At 45.3% G+C, this 19,931-nt stretch overlaps 1 protein-coding gene across 3 annotated transcripts in view; it reads left to right on the top strand.

Annotated features, from left to right (window-relative positions):
* The window catches only part of KIRREL3 (kirre like nephrin family adhesion molecule 3), a 973,594-nt gene extending 954,040 nt beyond the window's left edge, over positions 1–19,554 (top strand). For all 3 annotated transcript variants that reach the window (XM_061592926.1, XM_061592928.1, XM_061592927.1), the window contains 2 exons: positions 16,270–16,356; positions 17,623–19,554. In XM_061592926.1, the coding sequence (XP_061448910.1) occupies positions 16,270–16,356; positions 17,623–18,066 (531 nt within the window). In that variant the 3' untranslated portion in view covers positions 18,067–19,554. The remainder of the gene's footprint in view (positions 1–16,269; positions 16,357–17,622) is intronic.
* Positions 19,555–19,931: the final 377 nt, after the last annotated feature.

Here is a 19,931-nt window from a genome sequence, read left to right as displayed (position 1 = left end):
AGACAATAAGATGACTCCCTGCTGAAACGCATTTAGTCACATTTTTCAACATCAGCATCTATCGTCATGGTTGTCAGGCCCAGGATGCGACTCAGGAACCAGACCAGAGGTTGTAGTTAATTTGTGTTTTATTAGAGTAATGTCCAACAAAGACTGCGCTTTCTCATGAAGCAATACAGGGATACAGGTCCTGCGACATTGGGAGAAAGTTGACAGAGCAAGGGGCTGCTTCCCGCCTGTTCTTTAAGAAGGGGCTAAACGGGCGCGCAACCTTTCGCTCCTCCTTAACTCCCCTTCAGGTACTGCCCGCCTTCCCCCCCTTCTCTCCTGTCTTTTCAACCGTCTGCGTGTGCGTGGTGAGGGGGGAGGCATCACCTCCTCCTCTTCTGAAGTGTCCGATTCCCCTATGGGTGATAAAGGAGGAGCTGAGGGTAAACCATCTCTCCGCCTTTCTGCTGTGATCAGCCCTCCCTCTTGCTCTGAGCTGCGGAGAAGGGAGGGCCTGGGAATGTCTGGGGGGGATTCTAAAACTTCAAGGCTCTCAGGCTCCCCGTTGCTAGGCGACCCTATCTCTGGCATGTCCTCTGTTTCGGCTTCGCTCCACAGAGGGTAAGTTCCTCCCTCCTCCCTCTGCCAGCCATCTGAATCCTCTTCTGACAACCCCCCAGGAGCCCAGCTCATCCTCCCGACAATGGTTTGGTCAATTAACACTGTATATACCTGGTTTCATGATTTTGTTAACAATACATATTGCTTTAATTTAGTCTTCCAGATTTTGTTACCACTTACCAGTTACCACACATGTTTTTTTCTGTTTAGCCCTCTAAGATTTTATTAACATTTGCAGTGTTTATTCTTAACTTGTTTTGCAATTTCCCATAAAGTGCCTGTACATATTATTCGTGGTAGTCAGCAAAAGTTCTTTTTGGTTCCCAATTCTTTCTTTCTTTCTTTCTTTCTTTCTTTCTTTCTTTCTTTCTTTCTTTCTTTCTTTCTTTCTTTCTTTCTTTCTTTCTTTCTTTCTTTCTTTCTTTCTTTCTTTCTTTCTTTCTTTCTTTCTTTCACATTTTTGGTTTGTTGGGACTCATTTCCTTGTTTGTTCAATTCCCATGAACCTACAGAGCCAAAGCTAGGACCCACAAAGATACCTTCCTCTACACACACACACACACTTGCTGATCTATTCTATATACAGCATTCACCATGCAGATATGATCACATTGCCACACAAAAAAAGAGTTTTTAGTAACCCAATGAAATTCGAAAAGCCATATGGTAAGCAGTGGTACCCGAATGGCTTGATCTCCCCCTCCACAACTGGCCATCCTTCTCGTCAGGATCAGCCCACCTGGTAGGGTGTTGTGAAGCCACCTTCCTGACACTCGAGTCATTGCAGCTTACCTGGATGGGGCTGAGGCACCGCATGGTGGTGGTGAGGTCAGGTTGTGTGGGTATACCAGCAGGAGTGCTTGATTACCTTTCCTGGTACACCTGCACAGCTTCAGCCTTGCTGCCATCCTGCTCTGCCCCAACCCAGACCAGTTAAGGTGCAGTGATGCTGGTGTCAGGAGGTTAGCTCTGCCCTAGCACACAGCTGCTACTGCTTCTCATACTTGTTTTCCACCAAAGAGAGAAAGAGAGGGAGAGAAATCAAGCACCCAAATACTTTACCTTCATTCTTCCTAGCTGGCTGCTTTTAAGCTAAATCTCATTACTCCTTGTATTTCCTGATCACATTTCTAACCTCTCTGTGTTCCTTTGAATTATCTCTCTGCCCTCTCCAATGTTCACCAACACCTCACCATTTAATATCAGCTGTGAATATGATTAGCATGCCGAGTCCTCTCGCATCGTATAATGCAGATGTTAAATAGGAGCAGACAGAACATCAGCCACCACAGAGCTCCATTAGATGACATCTCCCTGGCACGCAATGCATTACAGGAGATCATTACCCTTTTTGCTTGTCCTTCACGCGTTTCTCAATCCATGTGATGGGGCTCGCTTCCAAGGTAGCCTGAATTACCTGTAGGAGGCTTTGTGTGACCCCATTCAAACAACATTGCTGAAAATCTCAAGGTATTACATACAGCAACCGCACGTCCTTTCAACCACTATTATTGTAATTTCATCAGAAAAGCAATCGGGTTTGTGCCGTGTAATTTGCTCCTTCCCAACACGATGGTTCACCCGTTGCTAATGTTTTCTTTGTCCCCTAGGAAACTTCTCTTAATGTTTTTGACTATTGAGATCCTATTGGATAAACACTGCCAGGATCTTTTGGGGGCGGGGTGATAGTATCGCATGCTCATTCCCCTGCACAGCTTTTGCAACCAGCATGGTTCTCTGTGGCTTTTCCTAATTAATAGTTAGCATACCTAGAAGCAATCTTGCTGCTCAGGTTGACTGCTTGAGATATCGGTCATTTTTTTTTCAAGTCAGTCTCTCTACCTCCCTCATTGTATTTATATATATTTTCCCAAAGTATTTAATTGCACTTTAATTACATAAAGAGGTACTTAAAGGTTCCTGGGGAAATTCATAGCTCAGTGGTAGAGCATGTGCTGTCTGAACACAGAAGATCACTGGTGAGGCGGCAATGTTCATCTGACCTCCCGGCAGTTGACTCGCTGCTATTTACCGACAAGGAGATGGAGACAGGCAAGGCGGCAGGAAGGTTGGTGTGGTGCAAGTGCACACACAGGAGTGCCAGAGTGGCTCTGCCAGTGTGTTTGCACCATGCTGACCTCCCTGCGGCCTCACCCCTCTCCCTTCCAGTAAGAAGCAGTACCTCAGCCGTTGGGAGGTCAGGTGAATACTGCTGCCTCACAACGCTGCCCACTATTGAGGAACAAAATTCAGTTTTCAGACAATCTCAGCGTTCTTATATTTTAAAAAAGCCCAATGCTTGAAAGTGTGTCGGCCTTAATGCTAGATGAAATGCATCAAGCTGTTGTTAGACTAGTGCGAGTTGCTCTGTACCAGCACAACTGCTCAGATCTACAGGGTGGTGTGTGACTTTATTGAAGCATGGGGCCCACTTATTAAATATTACCAGCTGCAATGCCGATGTGCCTGGATCAGAATATGTGCCATTTTTACAGACACAAGAGTCATATGCCTCTTTTTTACATGCATGCACACAGTACGTACACCAAGCCTGTTATATCCCCTTCACCCTACCTGTTTTTCTTTCACTCTCCTTGTCAAAGACTTTAAATACACACAGAGAGGGAGTTCAAGACCTCATTGATTTTAGAGCTGTAATTAATTTCATCCTTTGCCGCCTTTGTCAATGAGCTCTCTCTCCCTCTTTTGTATTCTTGTATAGTTAAAAAGGATTGACTCCATTATTTTTCCTCCCCTTTTGGCATCGTTTGTCTCTCCATTCTTTACTTTACAAGCCTCAGGTGCCAAATTCTGAAATCACCTTGGAACTGGTTGTCACACATTGGGAGCCCACCTCTTTGGGAAGGCTAGATCTTCCCAACAGATGCTACTTAATCTCATTAATAGCCTGAATCTTTTTGGAAACCTTAATCTCACATGCCAAGAAGTGCCCCTCTTAGGGGATAGAATGGATAGCCATGATGTTTGTTCCAGAGTGGAAATGGCATATATGCAGCTCTGCAAAGTATCCTAAAATGCTATAACAAGCTTCCCCATAATGTTATGGCAAATTTGTAGAGACAAGAGAAGGGTGTACACTCGCAAGCCAGGCAGTACTGGAGTGGGGAACTATGATCAGGATGCGCACAGCACCATGAGCATCAGTGGGTGGAGCAATGCATGTAAATCTTAGCTCTGCAAAGTTAGCTAGGTTCTACACACTCATAAGAACATAAGAGGAGCCTTGCTGAATCAGGCCAAAGGCTCATCTAAGTACAGCATCCTGTTCTCACAGTGGCCAACCAGATGCCTACGGGAAGCCCACAAGCAAGACCCGAGCCCAGTAGCATTCTCCCCTCCTGCCATTTCCAGCAGCTGGTTTTCAGAAGCATGCTACCTCCGACAGCAGAGGCAGAACATAGCCATCAAGTTTAGTAACCACTGATAGCCTTATCCTTCATGAATTTGTCTCATCCTCCAGCTAGCCATCTGCTAGTAAAAGCCACTGGACTCCAACTCCCACAGCCCTCTCTATCCTCCATCCCAACATGCAAGAGTTATTGTTACAGCTCAAGGGCCCATTCTAGCCAGGTAAAAACACTGAAGGAGAGGATGAAGCAGGTTCAGGGAGGGGTATGACCTGGGGAGAGAGGAGGGGCTGTTGCCTGAAGAGAGTCCTAAGGGCTAGACAGAGAGGCCTGGAGGGCCACATTTTGCCTGAAGCTCCCCATCTATCACTCTGTCATAACAACGCTGGATAGAAATCTAGTTGTTACCTATCTCTAAAAAAAATGCTACATTGAGGGGGGAAAGTTGCAATCACAGATGTACTGCTGGTACATTGACCATTGCAGTCAGCCCATGAAACACTTGAGTTGAATGTGTCCGATGTAATGGGAAAGTGCCAAAGTGGCACATCTAGAGGAGGAGCCAAGGCCAGAATGTAAGCACCTGCAAGACGGGGTGCCCCAGAAGAGCCAGCACCAGACTGTAGCGGGCCCTCAAAGGCAGAGGCGATGGGACAGCACTACCACCACCAGGGGCTTAAATAGGCCCTACCACATCAGTGCGCTGACACAGCAACACGGGAAGTGGTGTGGCCAGCATGCCACAGCGGCAGGGGGTGTTTGTCTGCAGGGCGCATGCTCCGTGACCCAAAGCTAGCACAGATCACAGAGTGGGAGCTACACCAGCCCAGCCTCAGCCACAGGGGCCCTCGGCCAGTGTGTAACCTGGCTGCCCACTGGCACTGGGCACATTTCCCAAGTTAGGTATATGACTTTCGCTGGTGTAATGGAAACCACAATGAAAATCATGATGCCCGGTTAGTATACACTCAGTGTCTCAGACACTTCCTTTTTAATATATCCGATAATGGAACAAGAAGCCTTATCTTTCTTCACAGTGGCACTGAACACCACTTATTCCTGACTGTTTTCAATATAAGAAAGAAAATCCATATTGGTATAATAACATAAGAGCCAGCTCATGTCCAGGAAGACCTTAATGGGGGAGTGTGTTTTTTTTAAAAAAGACAAGTTATAATGTACAACGCTGATGAATGAAGGCAAAAGGAACACACTGCATTTATTATTGTTATTATATAATAATAATAATAATAATAATAATAATTTGCTTTTCACCCAAAGGTCTCCAAGCAACTTACAACATTGTTAAAAACAAAAATAAACATACCATACCATGCAAACAAAATAATAAAACAACCACCACCCATATACAACCACAGAAAATTTTCACAGCACAATAATACAAACAACATCATCTCAGTCTATCAAATGCCTGGAGGGAAAAAATAAATGATCACCCGGTGCCCAAAATATGTCAACGAATACGTCAGGCGGACCTCACTGGGGAGTGCATTCCTCAGATGGGGAACCACAACTGAAACTTATATCTGGACACAGACAATATATTGCAGTTCATTTCTGTCCAAAATAGCATGACTTCGTATGAACATAGGAAGCTTCCTTCTACGGAGTCAGATGACTCCATATAGCCCAGTACTGTTGACTCTGACTAGCAATGTCTCTCCAGGGTCTCAGGCAGAGGCCTTTGCTGTCCCTGATACCCAAGATCCATTTTAACTGGAGATGCAAGGACTGAAAATGGAACCTTCTGCATTGAAATAGGGGTGGGGGAGGGATTCAACGCAGTTTGCTTTTAAATACAAAGTTGCATCATTTACACTTTCCAAAACAATGTGTAAACTGAAATCCAGCCATCCTTAGAAAATTGCTCTTCTCTGAATTTTGCAGTGTAGTTCTGCAGCCAAGTAATGCATGAAAAAAATGCATATATTAAGGTAAAGTATGCATAGAAATACATATATTAGTAGAAGTAATATACAAAGATACATGTCACTGGGGAAATCACTTTGCAAAACGGTGTATATTAGGCAACACTGCATACAAAAATATGAGTATTAGAAGAAATTTGGACTAAAATGTTGACATATTTCATGAGGACTTGGAAAAAAACATCTGGAAACTAATGTGGAGAACTGATGGGGGAAAAGAAATCCACCCATCCCTGCAGGACAACCATGTACTGGATTACTGTAGCCCCTCACCAACCCCCCACCCTTGGAGAGCTTTCCCCAGCTATTCAGCAAATGTACAAGGGACACAGAGTATCGTTCTCTACTTCTGATGTTCTCGCATGAGGGCTACCACATACATAGCCAAAATGGTGCCCCCTAGGCACAAAAGGGAGGTATCAGCAGACTTTGTGGGAAACCCAAGGTTGGCAGAAGTGCAAGAAATCGAAAGGAAAATGCTGTTAAGGAAGGGGATCCAAAAAGCAGCCTAGTGGGGACTGAGAATCCTGAGTGTTGCAGGTAGTGATGGATGAATCTGTCAGTTTTGGTTTCTTAGTTTTTCAGTTTACTCAATTTGCAAAGGATTTTTTTTAAAAAAAAAAACTCCTCATGAAAATTCATCAACATTCTAGTGCCAATCTCTCCTAACATACACGTTTGTATGCAATGTTGCCAAATGTACACATTTTTGCCAAGCAATTTTCCCTTACAATTTTCATGAATGTTTTTATGCACACTTCACCATACTATATGCATTTTTCTACACATGACTTGGCTGGAGAACTGCATTGTAACATTCAGAGAAGTGCAAAATTTGAAGAACCGCTGTCTTTCAGTTTGCATATTATTTTGGAAAGTGCAAATTAGTTCGATTCATCTTTGAATGCAAACTGAATCCAATTGCTCCCCCGTCCCTAGTTGCAGGGGTGGGACAGAAAACCAGGTGGGAGAAGAATTGGAACCAAGTATTGGAAGGCATCACTGACTGGAAAAGTGAACAGGAGCACTTCATGCTGCAACAGCCACACTTGCAGTTCACTTGCCTTCTTTCACATTTTGGTTATGATAGTGCCTTTACACCCTGCACAGACGTGTGTGTGTGTACAATAAAGCTTCTTGCCTGTCTTAGGCAGTCATTTGTAAGGTTTACTGAGCTAATATATGCAATGCAAAGCACTTAGAGCATGCAGTGTTGTTACTACAAAACAGCCAGCAGCAATCAACCTCTCTGAAACCATCCAACTGCTGCATTCCAATGTTGCAATTTTGTATGATCATCATGCTTCACAAAGCTGACTTGTGCCATGATGTTGCAAATAGCTATCTCCTACTCAGGGACACTGGCTAAACTGATTAGCTGAGATTGTTGAGCTCTGAGCAGCAGCAGTTTTAAAAACAAAGTGATCCCCCCCCCCAGCTTGGCTGCTGAGTTTGAGCCACAGAGTGGCCGTCTGGCACGATCCCCAACTCAGCCACAACTCGCTTCCCAGGCTGACAATATCTGTTGGCCAACAATGATGCCAGAAGGAATTAGGAACCATTTGCCTTGTTTTCCCTCCACCTCCACTTCCCTGCAAAATCTGGACATGCCCTTGAATTCAACAGCCCTGGCAATACATTAATGGCAGCTACTCAACTTTAACAGGTCTGTGGGTAGCTCTACCGCCAGCCATCTGTGTCGACAGCAGCGTAACCAAAGTGCAAAAGCATATTGGATCTTCGGCCATATGGCGGCCAGGAAATGAGAGCCAAAGACCGAGAGAAGAGTTTGCATTGTACACAAAACAGGTGCCCAAAGAGGAAGGTGCATCCCTTGCCTGACAGCTGATGGAGAAAGGGTCACCCTAAGGCTTCATACACAGCAGAGAGAGATATTTTCCAGCTTCATCATTATCACAAGGCAATGTCTGTCTGTTAAAGCCAACCCAAACATCATCACCACCACCATCATTATCATTAACATCATCAGCACCTCATTTTAGAAATGTATCACCTGAAGGAATGCTAGGTCATGTGAGGGAACTGCGTTCAGGTCTGTAGGTGGGGAACCTTTTTTAGCCCATCAGTCACGTTCCCTTGTGAACAACCTTCCGGGGGGCTGCATTCCAGTGGTGGGCAGAGCCAGGGTCAAAAGTGGGCAGAATGACAGATGTGTTGCTTTTCTTAGTACAGTAGGCTGCATTCCAGTCAAAGAAAAGTTAGAGGTTTCTACACAAACACACACATCTCTGTGTCCTCCATCCAGTCAAGCAAGAGGCATGATCACCGTTTAAGGACGTGCTCAATGTGAGCAAAAGTGCTCAAGAAGGGCACGGATCAGGGATAGTGAGAGGAGCAGCCAGGGGAGTGGTGGCGTGGTGTGTGGAGGGATTGTCGCCTAGGGGGAGACCTCAGGTATGGATAGAGAGACATGGAGGTTTCCCACCCCTGTCCCATCACATGGACTTCCCCTGATGAAGACCCTGCGGGAAGCAGGAATCCAAAGCCTGGCCTGCTCTTTAGATGAGAATGTGTGATATTTCACTTACTTCAAAATGCAGCCATCCAGCCCCGCTCTGTTTTGAAGGGCCTCCTGTTCCTTCTGCTGAATGGGGCCATCGACATCTGCCCTAAATTCCTGCTCTGACAACAGGGGTGGGTGAGAATTTTGATTCAGTTTCCATTTCAAGCTGAATCTATCAAATTCACATTCTCTGAAACAAGTTGAGAACCGACACACAGCCATCCTTAGAAAGTCACCCTTAATTGAATTTTCTGATGCAGTTTGCCAACCAAACAATGTTTACGAAAATGCATAAACTAGTATGCATATACTAGAAAATGTATATACTAGCATGGGGAAAGCGTCCATTAAAATGATTATATGAATGAAAGCAACAGGCAAAAATGCAAGACATGACAAGAAATGGATTGTGAAATGTGGCTCAGGGAGCTGTCCAAGGTGCTGAAATCTAATCCCAAAACAAGTTCAGCACCTTGGACAGCTCATTGAAAATCCAGACTAGAACCTGGAGTGGATTCCAGTGTCCCACTGACATGGAGCTGCCACCAGGATGTTCTCTTGCATGAACCTCACTGAATATGTGGGAGCCATGCACCATTGGGCTTGAGTGGAAAAACCTCCTGGTGGATTTGTGCTTCGTAAGTTAGATCCTTCCATCCCCAGCTCCACCGTGGCCACCTCACCCTAATTCATCCTGGCACAGCAACCTCTGTGCAAATTTTTATTTATTTATTTAATTGGGCTTCCAATTTGAAAGCTGTCAGCTACATCTTACAATACGCTGTGCAAAGCTTAAACCACTTAATGAAAATTTTAGGAGTTATATTATGACTGCAGCATTGTTATTGTGATGTGTGAGTTTATTGTAAGGTGCTTGAAGGTTCAGGCAGTATAGGGAGCTTTTTTTAAAAAAAATATCAATCCATCACTCTCTCTATCCCATTTCACCCCCTTCCCCAAAATGCTCTGCACCTTCCCATTCCCTATGCTTCAAAAAGCTTAAATCTTTGTCCCGTTTGCCATGCTGAGCAGATGATCAGTTCCATGCCGGCTGCTTGGCAAAGCTCTCCAATTCTTTAGACCCCCTTCCATCATGCACTTGAACTCCCCCCCAATGATTATTCTGCTCACATGGATAGCAAGTCATGCACTTTCCATTTTGTGCTTTGCATTAAATTTCTCTAGCATCTAAATAGCAAAATCAATGCTTTTGTCAGCATTATAATGCAGCAATAATATTTCTCTTCCTGGCCTTGCTCCCCCACACCACTCCCAAAACTGTGGTCAGTTTCCTCATGAAAAGTCAGTGCCAGGAGTGATTGAGCTCATAGGTTTTTGCAAGCTCTTCAGAATGACTACCAGGAAAGAGCCTCCCAGGGAGCCCCAAGAGTCAGCAGCTGAGACCATGGATGCTACATGTAGGGATTGTGTGTGGGGGGGTAGGAAATCTGATTCAGCTTGCATTTAAATCTGAATCTTTCAAATTCACACTTTCCTAAACAATATGAGAACCAAACCACACCCATCCTTTGACATTCATACTTATCCAGATTTTAAGATGCAATGCTCCAGCCAGCCAGTTTACAAAAATGCATATATAAGGTAAAAATGTCCATAAAAACAAATATACAGTATTTGTTAAAAAGGGGGTAAAATTGATTATATTAGAAAAAACTGCTTGCAAAAATATGTGCATCTGTCAAAAATGTGTTTATTAGGAGAAATTTGCCCTAAAATGCTATATTTTGATGAGGATATTTTTTTTAAAAAAAATCTCAAATTGCTGCAGAAATGTGGAGGATTGAATTTAAGACTTGGAACATGAGAAACTGAGAGAACCAAAATTGACAGATCCCTCCATCTCTAGCTTCAAGGACACAAGTTTACGAGGAGTGGCTGGAGCTCAGTTGCAGAGCACTTTTTAGATATACAAAAGATCACAGGTTCAGTCCCTAGCACCTCCTCCAGTTATAAGGACCAGGAAGCAGGTGATGCGGAGGACCTTTCCCTGAGATCCTGGAGAGCCGCTACCAGTCAACAATATTGGTCTAGAAAATGATATGGTTGGTCTGACCTGATATAAGGTACTTACTTTTATCATCAATAAACAGGGTTAGGTTTTAGGATCTCTGGCCTTGCATGCTTAAGACTAGAAGATAATATAGCATGGTACTATGGGCTGTGTGCATGTAGGCTCAGAGCCCTGCTCAGGCACAGAAGGATTATAGGAGTATGTAGCATGGCCCTCTGCCATTTTTATTCCATTCCTTCCTTTACCCGTGTAGAACAGAGGTCGATGGCAATACTATTTTTTACAGCTCCTTTCATTATTCATTTATTACTAGGGGTTCCATCCCTGTGTGCTTTGTGCACCAACCCCCTCCCCCAGGTTGCCAAGGCACCACCCCCAAGACAAAGGCACCTCCCCTGACCCAAGGTGAGCTGCACAGGAAGGCTGCCTTGGCCTGTCACTCCGCAGCTCACCCAGGCCACCGCCCGCCACTCATTCGCCCACTCTCTTCATGGCTTTGTCTCCTCACCCACCTACTTGCCCTCCTCACTTGGTTGCTAACCATGAGTGGCAGCAAAGTGCTGCTTGTTCTCCCACCTGGCCTCACCTTCCCACCCGGCCTCCTTTCCTTGCCATTGCCTGCTTGCTGCTCTGCTCTCCACCCAGTTTCGCGTCCCTGCCCACCTTTCTTCTTCACTCAGACGCAAGCCTTAGCCACTACCGCTGTCGCCATGTCCCCACAGTTAGAAGGAGAAAGCTATCACATTATAGTGTGACACCTCACAAAAATATTATATAATAGTATTGGTATTTGGTAAATTTATATCCCACCCTTTCTCCCAAAGGAGCCCTGTTGTTTTTAGAAGACTGCAGAGGAATGGGTTTGTAGGTATGGCTGGTGTTACAGTATATGGCTAAAATTGTGGACAGTTAAGGTGAAAATCATCAACAACATTAAGAGCCCACCTTTTCCTCCCATAATTTGAGCTGTGGGAAGCCGCTATGCTTATGAACACACACACACCCCAATTCCCCTCCTTCTCTGTAAATTCAGAAGTCCTATCAGTGTAAAGAATTAAATTAGCTTTTGCTCCCACTCTCCATAATGATACATGCATCCACTTGCTTAAATCCAGAGTTTCCCCATTAGAATCCTATTCAGAAGATACACTTAGGGCAGTTTTGCACACTGTCTGAAATGCAGGTGGCAGCCTGGATCCAAAATCTCCCCGCCTCTCCGCCCTCTTGCTTTCCATCTTGTAACTTCTTTATATCAAAGGAAATGGAAGTAGGTCGGGCCAAGCTGCCCACTCATTAGGTGCACCGTCGGGATGGCCATAGATCCTCAGTGGGGATGTGTGACTCAGATCACCCTGGGGTACGCTCAAGAGGGCTGCATCACCACATTAACCCCCAGATGGGTTCGCTTCCTCAGGCATGCAGTAAAACAAATTGTGCTTTTTAAGTGCACCAAGGCCAAATGAATGCCTGAAAAGCTCAGGGCAGCCCCCATTCGTCTTTCTCATCCTCTTAGGAAAAGAAAACGGCTGCCTTGGGTTAGGTGAATGCAGACAGTGGAGGGATCCCACTAGCACAAACCAGTGGAAAAAAGATACTCGGTGTGTCAGTAACCACTGACTGGTGCCATGTGGAGGCCCCCTCTCCTAATGAAGGCATGCTTCATCTCCTCTCCACCTGGTAGGAAGGGGGGAATGGGAAGGGAGTGGAAGAGGTAAAAAGGCTCTTGGATCCTCAATGATTGGCTACTAGTCATGGTAGCTATAAGTAGGGTTGGACATCTCTTTCCATTTCAATTCCATGTAGTTTCCCCTTTTCAAATCTTCAGTTCTCCACATTTCCACATCAGTATGTGAATTAAAACAAAAGAAAGTCCTCACAAAAATCCATCAGCATTCCAGTGCATTTTTGTTTGCAATTTTGCCTAATATGCACAAGTAATTTTCTTTAATATTAGGCACTCTTGAATTTATTTATTATTGCAGTTATATCCTGACTTTTAGGTAAAATACTAAAAACATCTATAAAATACCTTAAAAACAAAGCATCTTAAAAAAAAATCTTAAAAACATACTTCAAAACAATTCCAACACAGGCTGGGATAAGGTCTCTCCTTAAAAAGCTTCTTGAAAGAGGGAGCTCTGCAGTAGTGCTAAAAAGACAAAAGAGGTGGTTTCTGTCTAATATTTGAGGGGAGGGAGTTCCAAAGGGTAGGTGCCACAACACTAAAGGCCTGCTTCCTATGTTATGTGGCATGGACCTCCTGATCAGACGCTATCTACAGGAGGCTCTCACCTGCAGACAGCCATGATTGACTGGGGTATAAAGGGTAAGACGATCTTTCAGAAATCCTGGTTCCAAGCTGTATATGTCTATATAGACTGAAACTAGCACCTTGAACTTAGCCCAGTAGGTCATGGGCAGCCAGTGCAATTTTTTCAGCAGTAGGGTAACATGTCGCCAATGTCGTGCCCAGTGAACAGTCGCACTCTCACATTCTTGTGCCAGCTGCAGCTTCTGGACCAACCTCAAGGGCAGTCCAACATAGAGCACTTTGCAGTAATCCAGCCTGGAGGTAATCGGTGCATGGACAACATAATATGCATTTTACATATAAGCCATGCATTTATTGGCTGGCAACCTGCATCAGAAAATTCAGGAAAGTGCAAGTTTGGAAGGATCAGTGTGTTTAGAGTCACATACTGTTTCAGGAAGTGCAAATTAGGTAGGTTCACATGAAAATGAGAACCAAACTGATTTCCTCCCCCTTCCCCAGCTGTATGTCACCTCTGGGATCAGAGGCAGCATTACTCCAAATACCAGTTGCGGGGGAAGAGCAGCTGGAGACAGCTCTTGCCATCGTGCCCTGTTTGAATGGGCTTCTCAAGGGCATCTGGCTGGCCACTGTGAGACACCGGCTGCTGAACTAGATAGGCCATTTGTTTGATCGAGCAGCGTCCTTCTTATGTTTGCTGGCCCAATGTGAGACCCTTTCTGAGGTGTGCCTGGTTAAGGCAGAGGGCTGTGTCATCTCAAAATTGGGTTGTTTGGAGAGGTCGTGTGTGTGTGTGTGTGTGTGTGTGTGTGTGTGTGTGTGTGTGTGTGTGTGTGTGTGTGTGTGTGTCAAAAGCCTCCAAGAGATATCAGGTTGCTGAGGCATGTCAGTTGAAAGGAAGGCCCTTTTTTGTACCCAGCAGGGGTTTAAAAATATATATATATCAACCCACCAAATTGGACTAAGCTGCAGTGTAAACTTAAAGGTCACCCTAATGAATGGCTTAATTCTAGAATTATAAATTAACTCATGTGGCTTTTGCTTTGTGAACAACTGTGTTTTTCTGGGTCTAACCGTCTCTCTAACACACACAAACACACTCACAAAAGTTGAACTAATATGGTTCTACTGCCACCTGCTGAGTAATGATATTATTTACATCTCTGAACTGCTCATAAACAGATTTTTTGCCCTTTCCCCCTACGTGCTGTGATAAGCTTACTAGAAATGAAGTACGCCTGTGTACACTGCCTTATGTTAAAATTGCACACGTGTTTGTTTTACTGCAGTTCTCTGCATATCGAAGCTGAAGAGCAATGCAACTTCAGCCTGCCCTCAACCCATCTCCACCTGGCTGCCTTCTTACTTACAACCAGGCTGTCTTTCATTGGCTCTGGCGCCACCTGTCATTCATCTCCCCACCTTCCTAACTCACATCACATCACCCGCTAGACTAAATCCCTGCTTCTCATTTCTCAACTGATCGAATGCAAGACCAACTGTAAGCTTGGACACCAACAAACTAAGGATGGGCGAGAATTTTGATTCAGTTCACATTTAAAGCTGAATTTATCAATTTCGTACTTTCTGTAGCAGTAGTACTAAAACATAGCCATCTTTTGAAATTCACACTTATTCAAATTTTGCAATGCAGTTCACCCACCAACTGTTTACAAAATGCATATATAAGGGGAGAGTGTACATAAAAATGAATACAGGGGTGAAAATAACATGCAAAAATGCATAACATGATAAGAAATGGCTTGCAAAAATGTGTACATGAGTCAAAACTGCCTGGAAAAATGTGTTTATTAGGAGAAACACACTAAAATTCTGTAGAATTTTCATAAGGATTTTTTTAAAAATCACAAATTGCTGCAGAAATGTGGAGAACTGAATTTGAGATTGGAAAAAAGAGAAACAGAGAGAAATGACATCGGCATGTTTGCCCATTCCTATGACACACGGAGATGCTGACTTCAACACAGTGAAGTTTTAAGGAGGGACCACAGCACATTGGTAGAGTATGCATATATTTGCATGCAGAAGATCCCAGATTCGGTCCCCGGCGTCTCTAGGCTAGCTGAAAGGATAAATAGACCACCACCAGCATGTGGCTCCCTCAGCAGAATAGGTAGATAGGGCCAGTTCAGGAGTCTCAGAGAAGCATCACAATGAAGTTGCTCATACCGGAGGGATGCACAGGGTGCTAAGGACACCAGAGGGGCACTTCAGTGCAGTGATAAATTACACCATAGTCTCTTTCTCTCTCTCTCTCTCCCCCTCCCTCCCCCCCACACACAATGTGCGTTCTAATTTTTTTTACTCCATCCCTTTAAAACGAGATGTTAAGACTACAGTACAACTTGACATTCAACCCATTAAGAGGCCATATTACCCCTTTTGGTCTGGTGTTTTTCTTCCCTCTGCCCTGGATGTAATACTTTGTGACACATGTATTTACTCTGGTGAATCAGTTCATGTTACCTGCGGTTTTTTATTCCTCCAAGCAAAACAAAAAAACAGGTGCCTTAATTTATTGCATTAAATAGCTGGATCAAAGACTGTCCAGCAGATCAAGAGAAACGGCTGTAGGGAAAAGATTTCTGCCACCATTTGCCAACCTTTTAAAAAAAAAAGGAAAGAAAGTGAAAAGCTAGATGTCGAGCCACCATCAGTGCTGTGCTGTAGATTTAGAATTGTGATTAGGCTCTGCATTCAGAAGCGGTAATTCCGCTAGAAGCCCCCGACTTCAGTGGCAAAGAGAAAAACAGAAAATGCTGGAGAGAGGAGATCAATATCTGGAGGAGATAAAAGGCAACAGAGAAATTGGCTGATAACTATTCAGATCTCGTGCAGTCCCACCTTCCTGAAAGAAGGGTAATTAAAGCCACATTCTAATTAACTTGTACTTTGCCCCCAATCAGAGGCATCCTTTGCAGAAAAACTAATGAGGCTGGGAGAATTGATTCTTCCTTGTGGATCTGGCCATCTAACTACTATAGAAAGCAATCTTTCATTTTTTTAAAAAGGCAAAACAAAAGTCCTCTGAATAGTTGGGTGCTATAGATTTCAGAGCCCTCATCTGAAGCAGGTGAGAATCGCTGAACCTCTGCACAAGCCAAACCATATGCAAATACAAAAAGACATGCGTTGACACCTCAACATCTGCTTCAGCTAGGGAAAAGGAGTGTCGGGAAAGGCGAATTTCATCAGAAACGTGGCACTGCTGCACGGCGTCCACTACAACCCAAATCCTAAGATGAGGAGGAGATTTGTTAGGAGCAGCTGGTGTTCGTTCCACTCTGCTCCCTTCCCAAACAGCAGAAAATGCAGGAAAAGATTGCCCACACCCAGGAGTGGCATGCAGCGGTCAGGCCTTCTTCCTGCCACCACCCCAGACAAACTCGGGTTTATTCCATGGATGGATGTTTCAACACAATTTGCTAGCCTATGGAACAAAACTTCCAGCACTAGAGTTCCCCGTACTCACCATCTACTTCTCCTGTTTGCAGATGGACAGGAGTGAGTTCCAGCAGGATTCGGTCCTTAAGCAGCTAGAGGTGCTCAAGGAGGAAGAGAAGGAGTTCCAGAATTTGAAGGTAATTGACTACAGCAGTAATGGGATGCCTGTGGCCCTGCAAATGTTGCGGACCTCCAGTTCCCATCAGCCCCATCCAGAAAAGTCAATGGCCAGGGTTGATGGGAGCTGTAGTCCTACGGCATCTAGAAGGCCATAGGGTCCCCATTCCTGGACAACAGGATGCTACCTGAGGATGCTCCCGAGGTGGCAATACTAACTTGAGGTTAATTCTTCCAAGAGTTGCTTTGTCATCTGTATCTAACAAGTGGAAAGGGGGAAAAGTCAAATCAGGGTCCATGGATTTAAGCCAGTAGAGTAACACCAACATCAACACCTACACAAAAAGCACAAATGGTTTACAGAGTGGTTGGACATGTGCGTTCAGTGCCTTTGTTGCTTTTACCATGGAAGGCTGGTCACCAGGACAAATACCTTCCAGTATTTTTACTATTGCATTGCTGAAGTGCCCACAATATCTTTGCAAGGGACAAAAATCAGAAGAAAACCAGAACAAATTGGCCCCGCCTCCAGTAACCCCCTTGGCCACCCCACCAGGTTCAGTCACCACTGTGAAACCTGGGGTAATTCACACAACCAGACTCAAGAACATGGGTAGGCATGTGGCCCTGTAGAGTTCATGAAGTTGTGGCATAATCGTGACACTGAGAGTTATTATGAGACCCCTATTCCTCTTGCAGAGATACAATTCCCAGAGTGGTTTAAAAATCAAACCCTCTGGGAACTGTCGCTCTGTGAGAGGAACAGGGGTCTCCTAAGGATTCTCAGTGTCCCCAGATCACCACTAGATGCACTTGAAAGCTGCAATAGCTACTGTTTTGAATACTGAATGGGGTGGGTGTTGATGCAACAACACGATTATGCCACCACTTGCTGAACGTTTCAGGGCCGTACCCCCACCTCTCTCAGCACTCTTCACAAACTACAGTTCCCAGGATTCTGTGGGGGAAGGCATGACTGTTTGAAGGGACATGACGCTGCTCTAAATGTATAGTGCAGATGCGGCAATTGGTGTAGATCTGCTAAAGAAGGGGTGGAGAACAGGATCTGACCTCCAACCACACCCTCACAGGCCAAGTGTGACAGGTAGGCCAGGCTGTCCACCTGGCAATCACTTCACATCACAATGAGCCTTTTTGTTTGCATGCAAGGTCAGGAATAAAAAGGCACCGCCGCCAGAGTGAAGCCCAGTATACATCAAGAAGTCTAAAACGCAGAGCACACACACCTGAGCCAAGAAATAACCTTTCCCCCCGATTTCTTCCAGGACCCAACTAATGGCTACTACAGTGTGAACACTTTCAAGGACCACCACTCTACTCCCACAATCTCCCTCTCGGGCTGCCAGCCAGACCTGAGGCCAGCTAACAAACAGCGGGTGCCCACGGGCATGTCCTTCACCAACATCTACACGACCCTGAGCGGGCAGAACCGCCTGTACGACTACAGCCAACGCTTTGTCTTAGGCATGGGCAGCAGCTCCATCGAGCTGTGCGAGCGGGAATTCCAGCGGGGCTCCATGAGCGACAGCAGCTCCTTCCTGGACACGCAGTGCGACAGCAGCGTCAGCAGCAGCGGCAAGCAGGACGGCTACGTACAGTTCGACAAGGCCAGCAAGGCTTCGGCCTCCTCTTCCCACCACTCCCAGTCCTCCTCGCAAAACTCAGACCCCAGCCGGCCCCTGCAGAGGAGAATGCAGACCCACGTGTGAAAAGGATGGGGCGGGACCGGAACGCAGAGGTGGTGGGGAGGGAGAGCAGTTGGCTGGCACAGGCAGAAGGAGGCCAAGCCACTTCCCAGCCTGAAGCCTGGCCCTGCCAGCAAGCTGAGGGATGTGTGGCCTGCTGAAGTCGGCACGTTCTGGGTGGGTGGAGGTTGTTCTGTGGTTTTGTTTGCGTTCTAGTGACTTTTGAAGAAATTCCTCACAGCACTTTCTTCCCTCCCCTCTCCTCTCTTAGAGGAAAACTCTACAGCCTGACGCAAGGTAAAGGGAGCTAGAATGAGCCCGTGAGGCAGGTCAAGGTGTCCAAACAAAGAGACATATACCTTCCCCTCCTGGGTCTGTTGACCTCGCTTAAGCAGGTGGGGAGAACCTACGGCAGCTGAACCCAAACTAATTTTAAGCACAAAGTCTGTTCTCTTCCTGTAGCAGACTAGGCTTAGGGGAGATAGGAGTGAAGGAAGGCAGAAGACAGATGACTCATTTGGGAACTGTAGGTTGAAACAAAATCCACATGCTTTTCCATATATGTAAGAATTGCCTCTTCTTTCAGGGGAAGGGTTAGGGTTCTAGACTCAACTCCACAGGAGTACAAATTCCTACATGAAAACCTGCCTTTCCCTCTTTCAGTCCTCATACGATTACCTGCCCGGCCGCAGGATGTTTTGAGACAATACATGGTCTTCCCCTTCGGCCATCAGTTTTGCATTTCCCAGTTCTTCTGACAATTAGCTCTCGCACTTCCATTGATGGAGAGAGAGATACATGGCCACCTCCTTCCTTAAAAACCCTGTCAAATCCTTCATTCTCGGTCGCTTCACAAAGACAAGATGACTGATGCTCCTAGTGTCTTTCCCTTCCTTCCCCCACTTCCTCTTTCTTTGTGACATCACTTCCTGACTGTGGACCTTTTGGAGATGGTGTACCTTCAAAGCTGTTCGGTTCGCCGGCCAAGTACCCTTTCCTGCCTCTTAGCCTCATTTTCAAACTGTGATCCCAAAATGCGTTCTTCAAGCAACCTCAAAGAGTGTGGCTTAATTTAAGGAAGTTCAGTAAAGGTGAGGGGAGAGAGAAACAGTCATTGGTGTAACTTAATGTGCACTGACTGATAGTTCTGGTCTCGCTTTTTTTAAAAAAAATTCCTTTTGTTTGGTGTTTAGTGTTCATAATATTACAGTGTGTCTTTGGACTAAGAACAAAACAAAAACCTGAAGTTGAAAACTTTTACAAGTTGCTTCTCGGCAGAACACACATAGACACACAGACAGGCACAACAGGAATACTCTGGTCTGGATCGGTGGCAGAGGAACTGTTGGTGGACAGAGGACTGAACTCAATCTGAGTGACGTGTGACAATCACAGAGAAGGCCCTTCCAAAGGGGGCTGCTGCGAGTGAACATAGAGCATTTTCTTACTGCTGCTTGTGTATTTCCTGCCCCCCTTCCTCTTACCCCCCCAATAGCACAATTGGAAGATTAATACAAGAGTTGTTACAAGCGCCTTTGCAGTGAATTCATTTGGAAGCATCTCAAACAGAAGGTCTCGATTCCAAGAGAGACACTACACAAACCTTTTAGAGCAAAGGTAGCTTCCCGCACTCACAGGGTGCTCCTATTTATTCAGCATTCATCTCAACTAGCTTGCAGAGAGATTAGACGGTGGTGGCTGTTTAATGAGTGTTCGTTCTCGTTTGTTTGCAAGGAGGTTAAGATGACATTCCATCAATGCAAGTCTAATCCCACACTTTCCAGTGTACTTTCTCGTCCCTTCCCTTATTGCAGTCTTTTGGGGAAGCAAGTTTGTTGTGCAAGACCTTCCAGTCACAACTGTAATTGCACAACCTGGATTTTTTGGTA

The sequence above is a fragment of the Rhineura floridana genome, chromosome 12, assembly GCF_030035675.1.
Source record: "Rhineura floridana isolate rRhiFlo1 chromosome 12, rRhiFlo1.hap2, whole genome shotgun sequence".
Lineage (NCBI taxonomy): Eukaryota > Metazoa > Chordata > Lepidosauria > Squamata > Rhineuridae > Rhineura > Rhineura floridana.
Note: the sequence above shows the minus strand (reverse complement) of the source record. Positions and strands in the feature narration are given on the sequence as shown.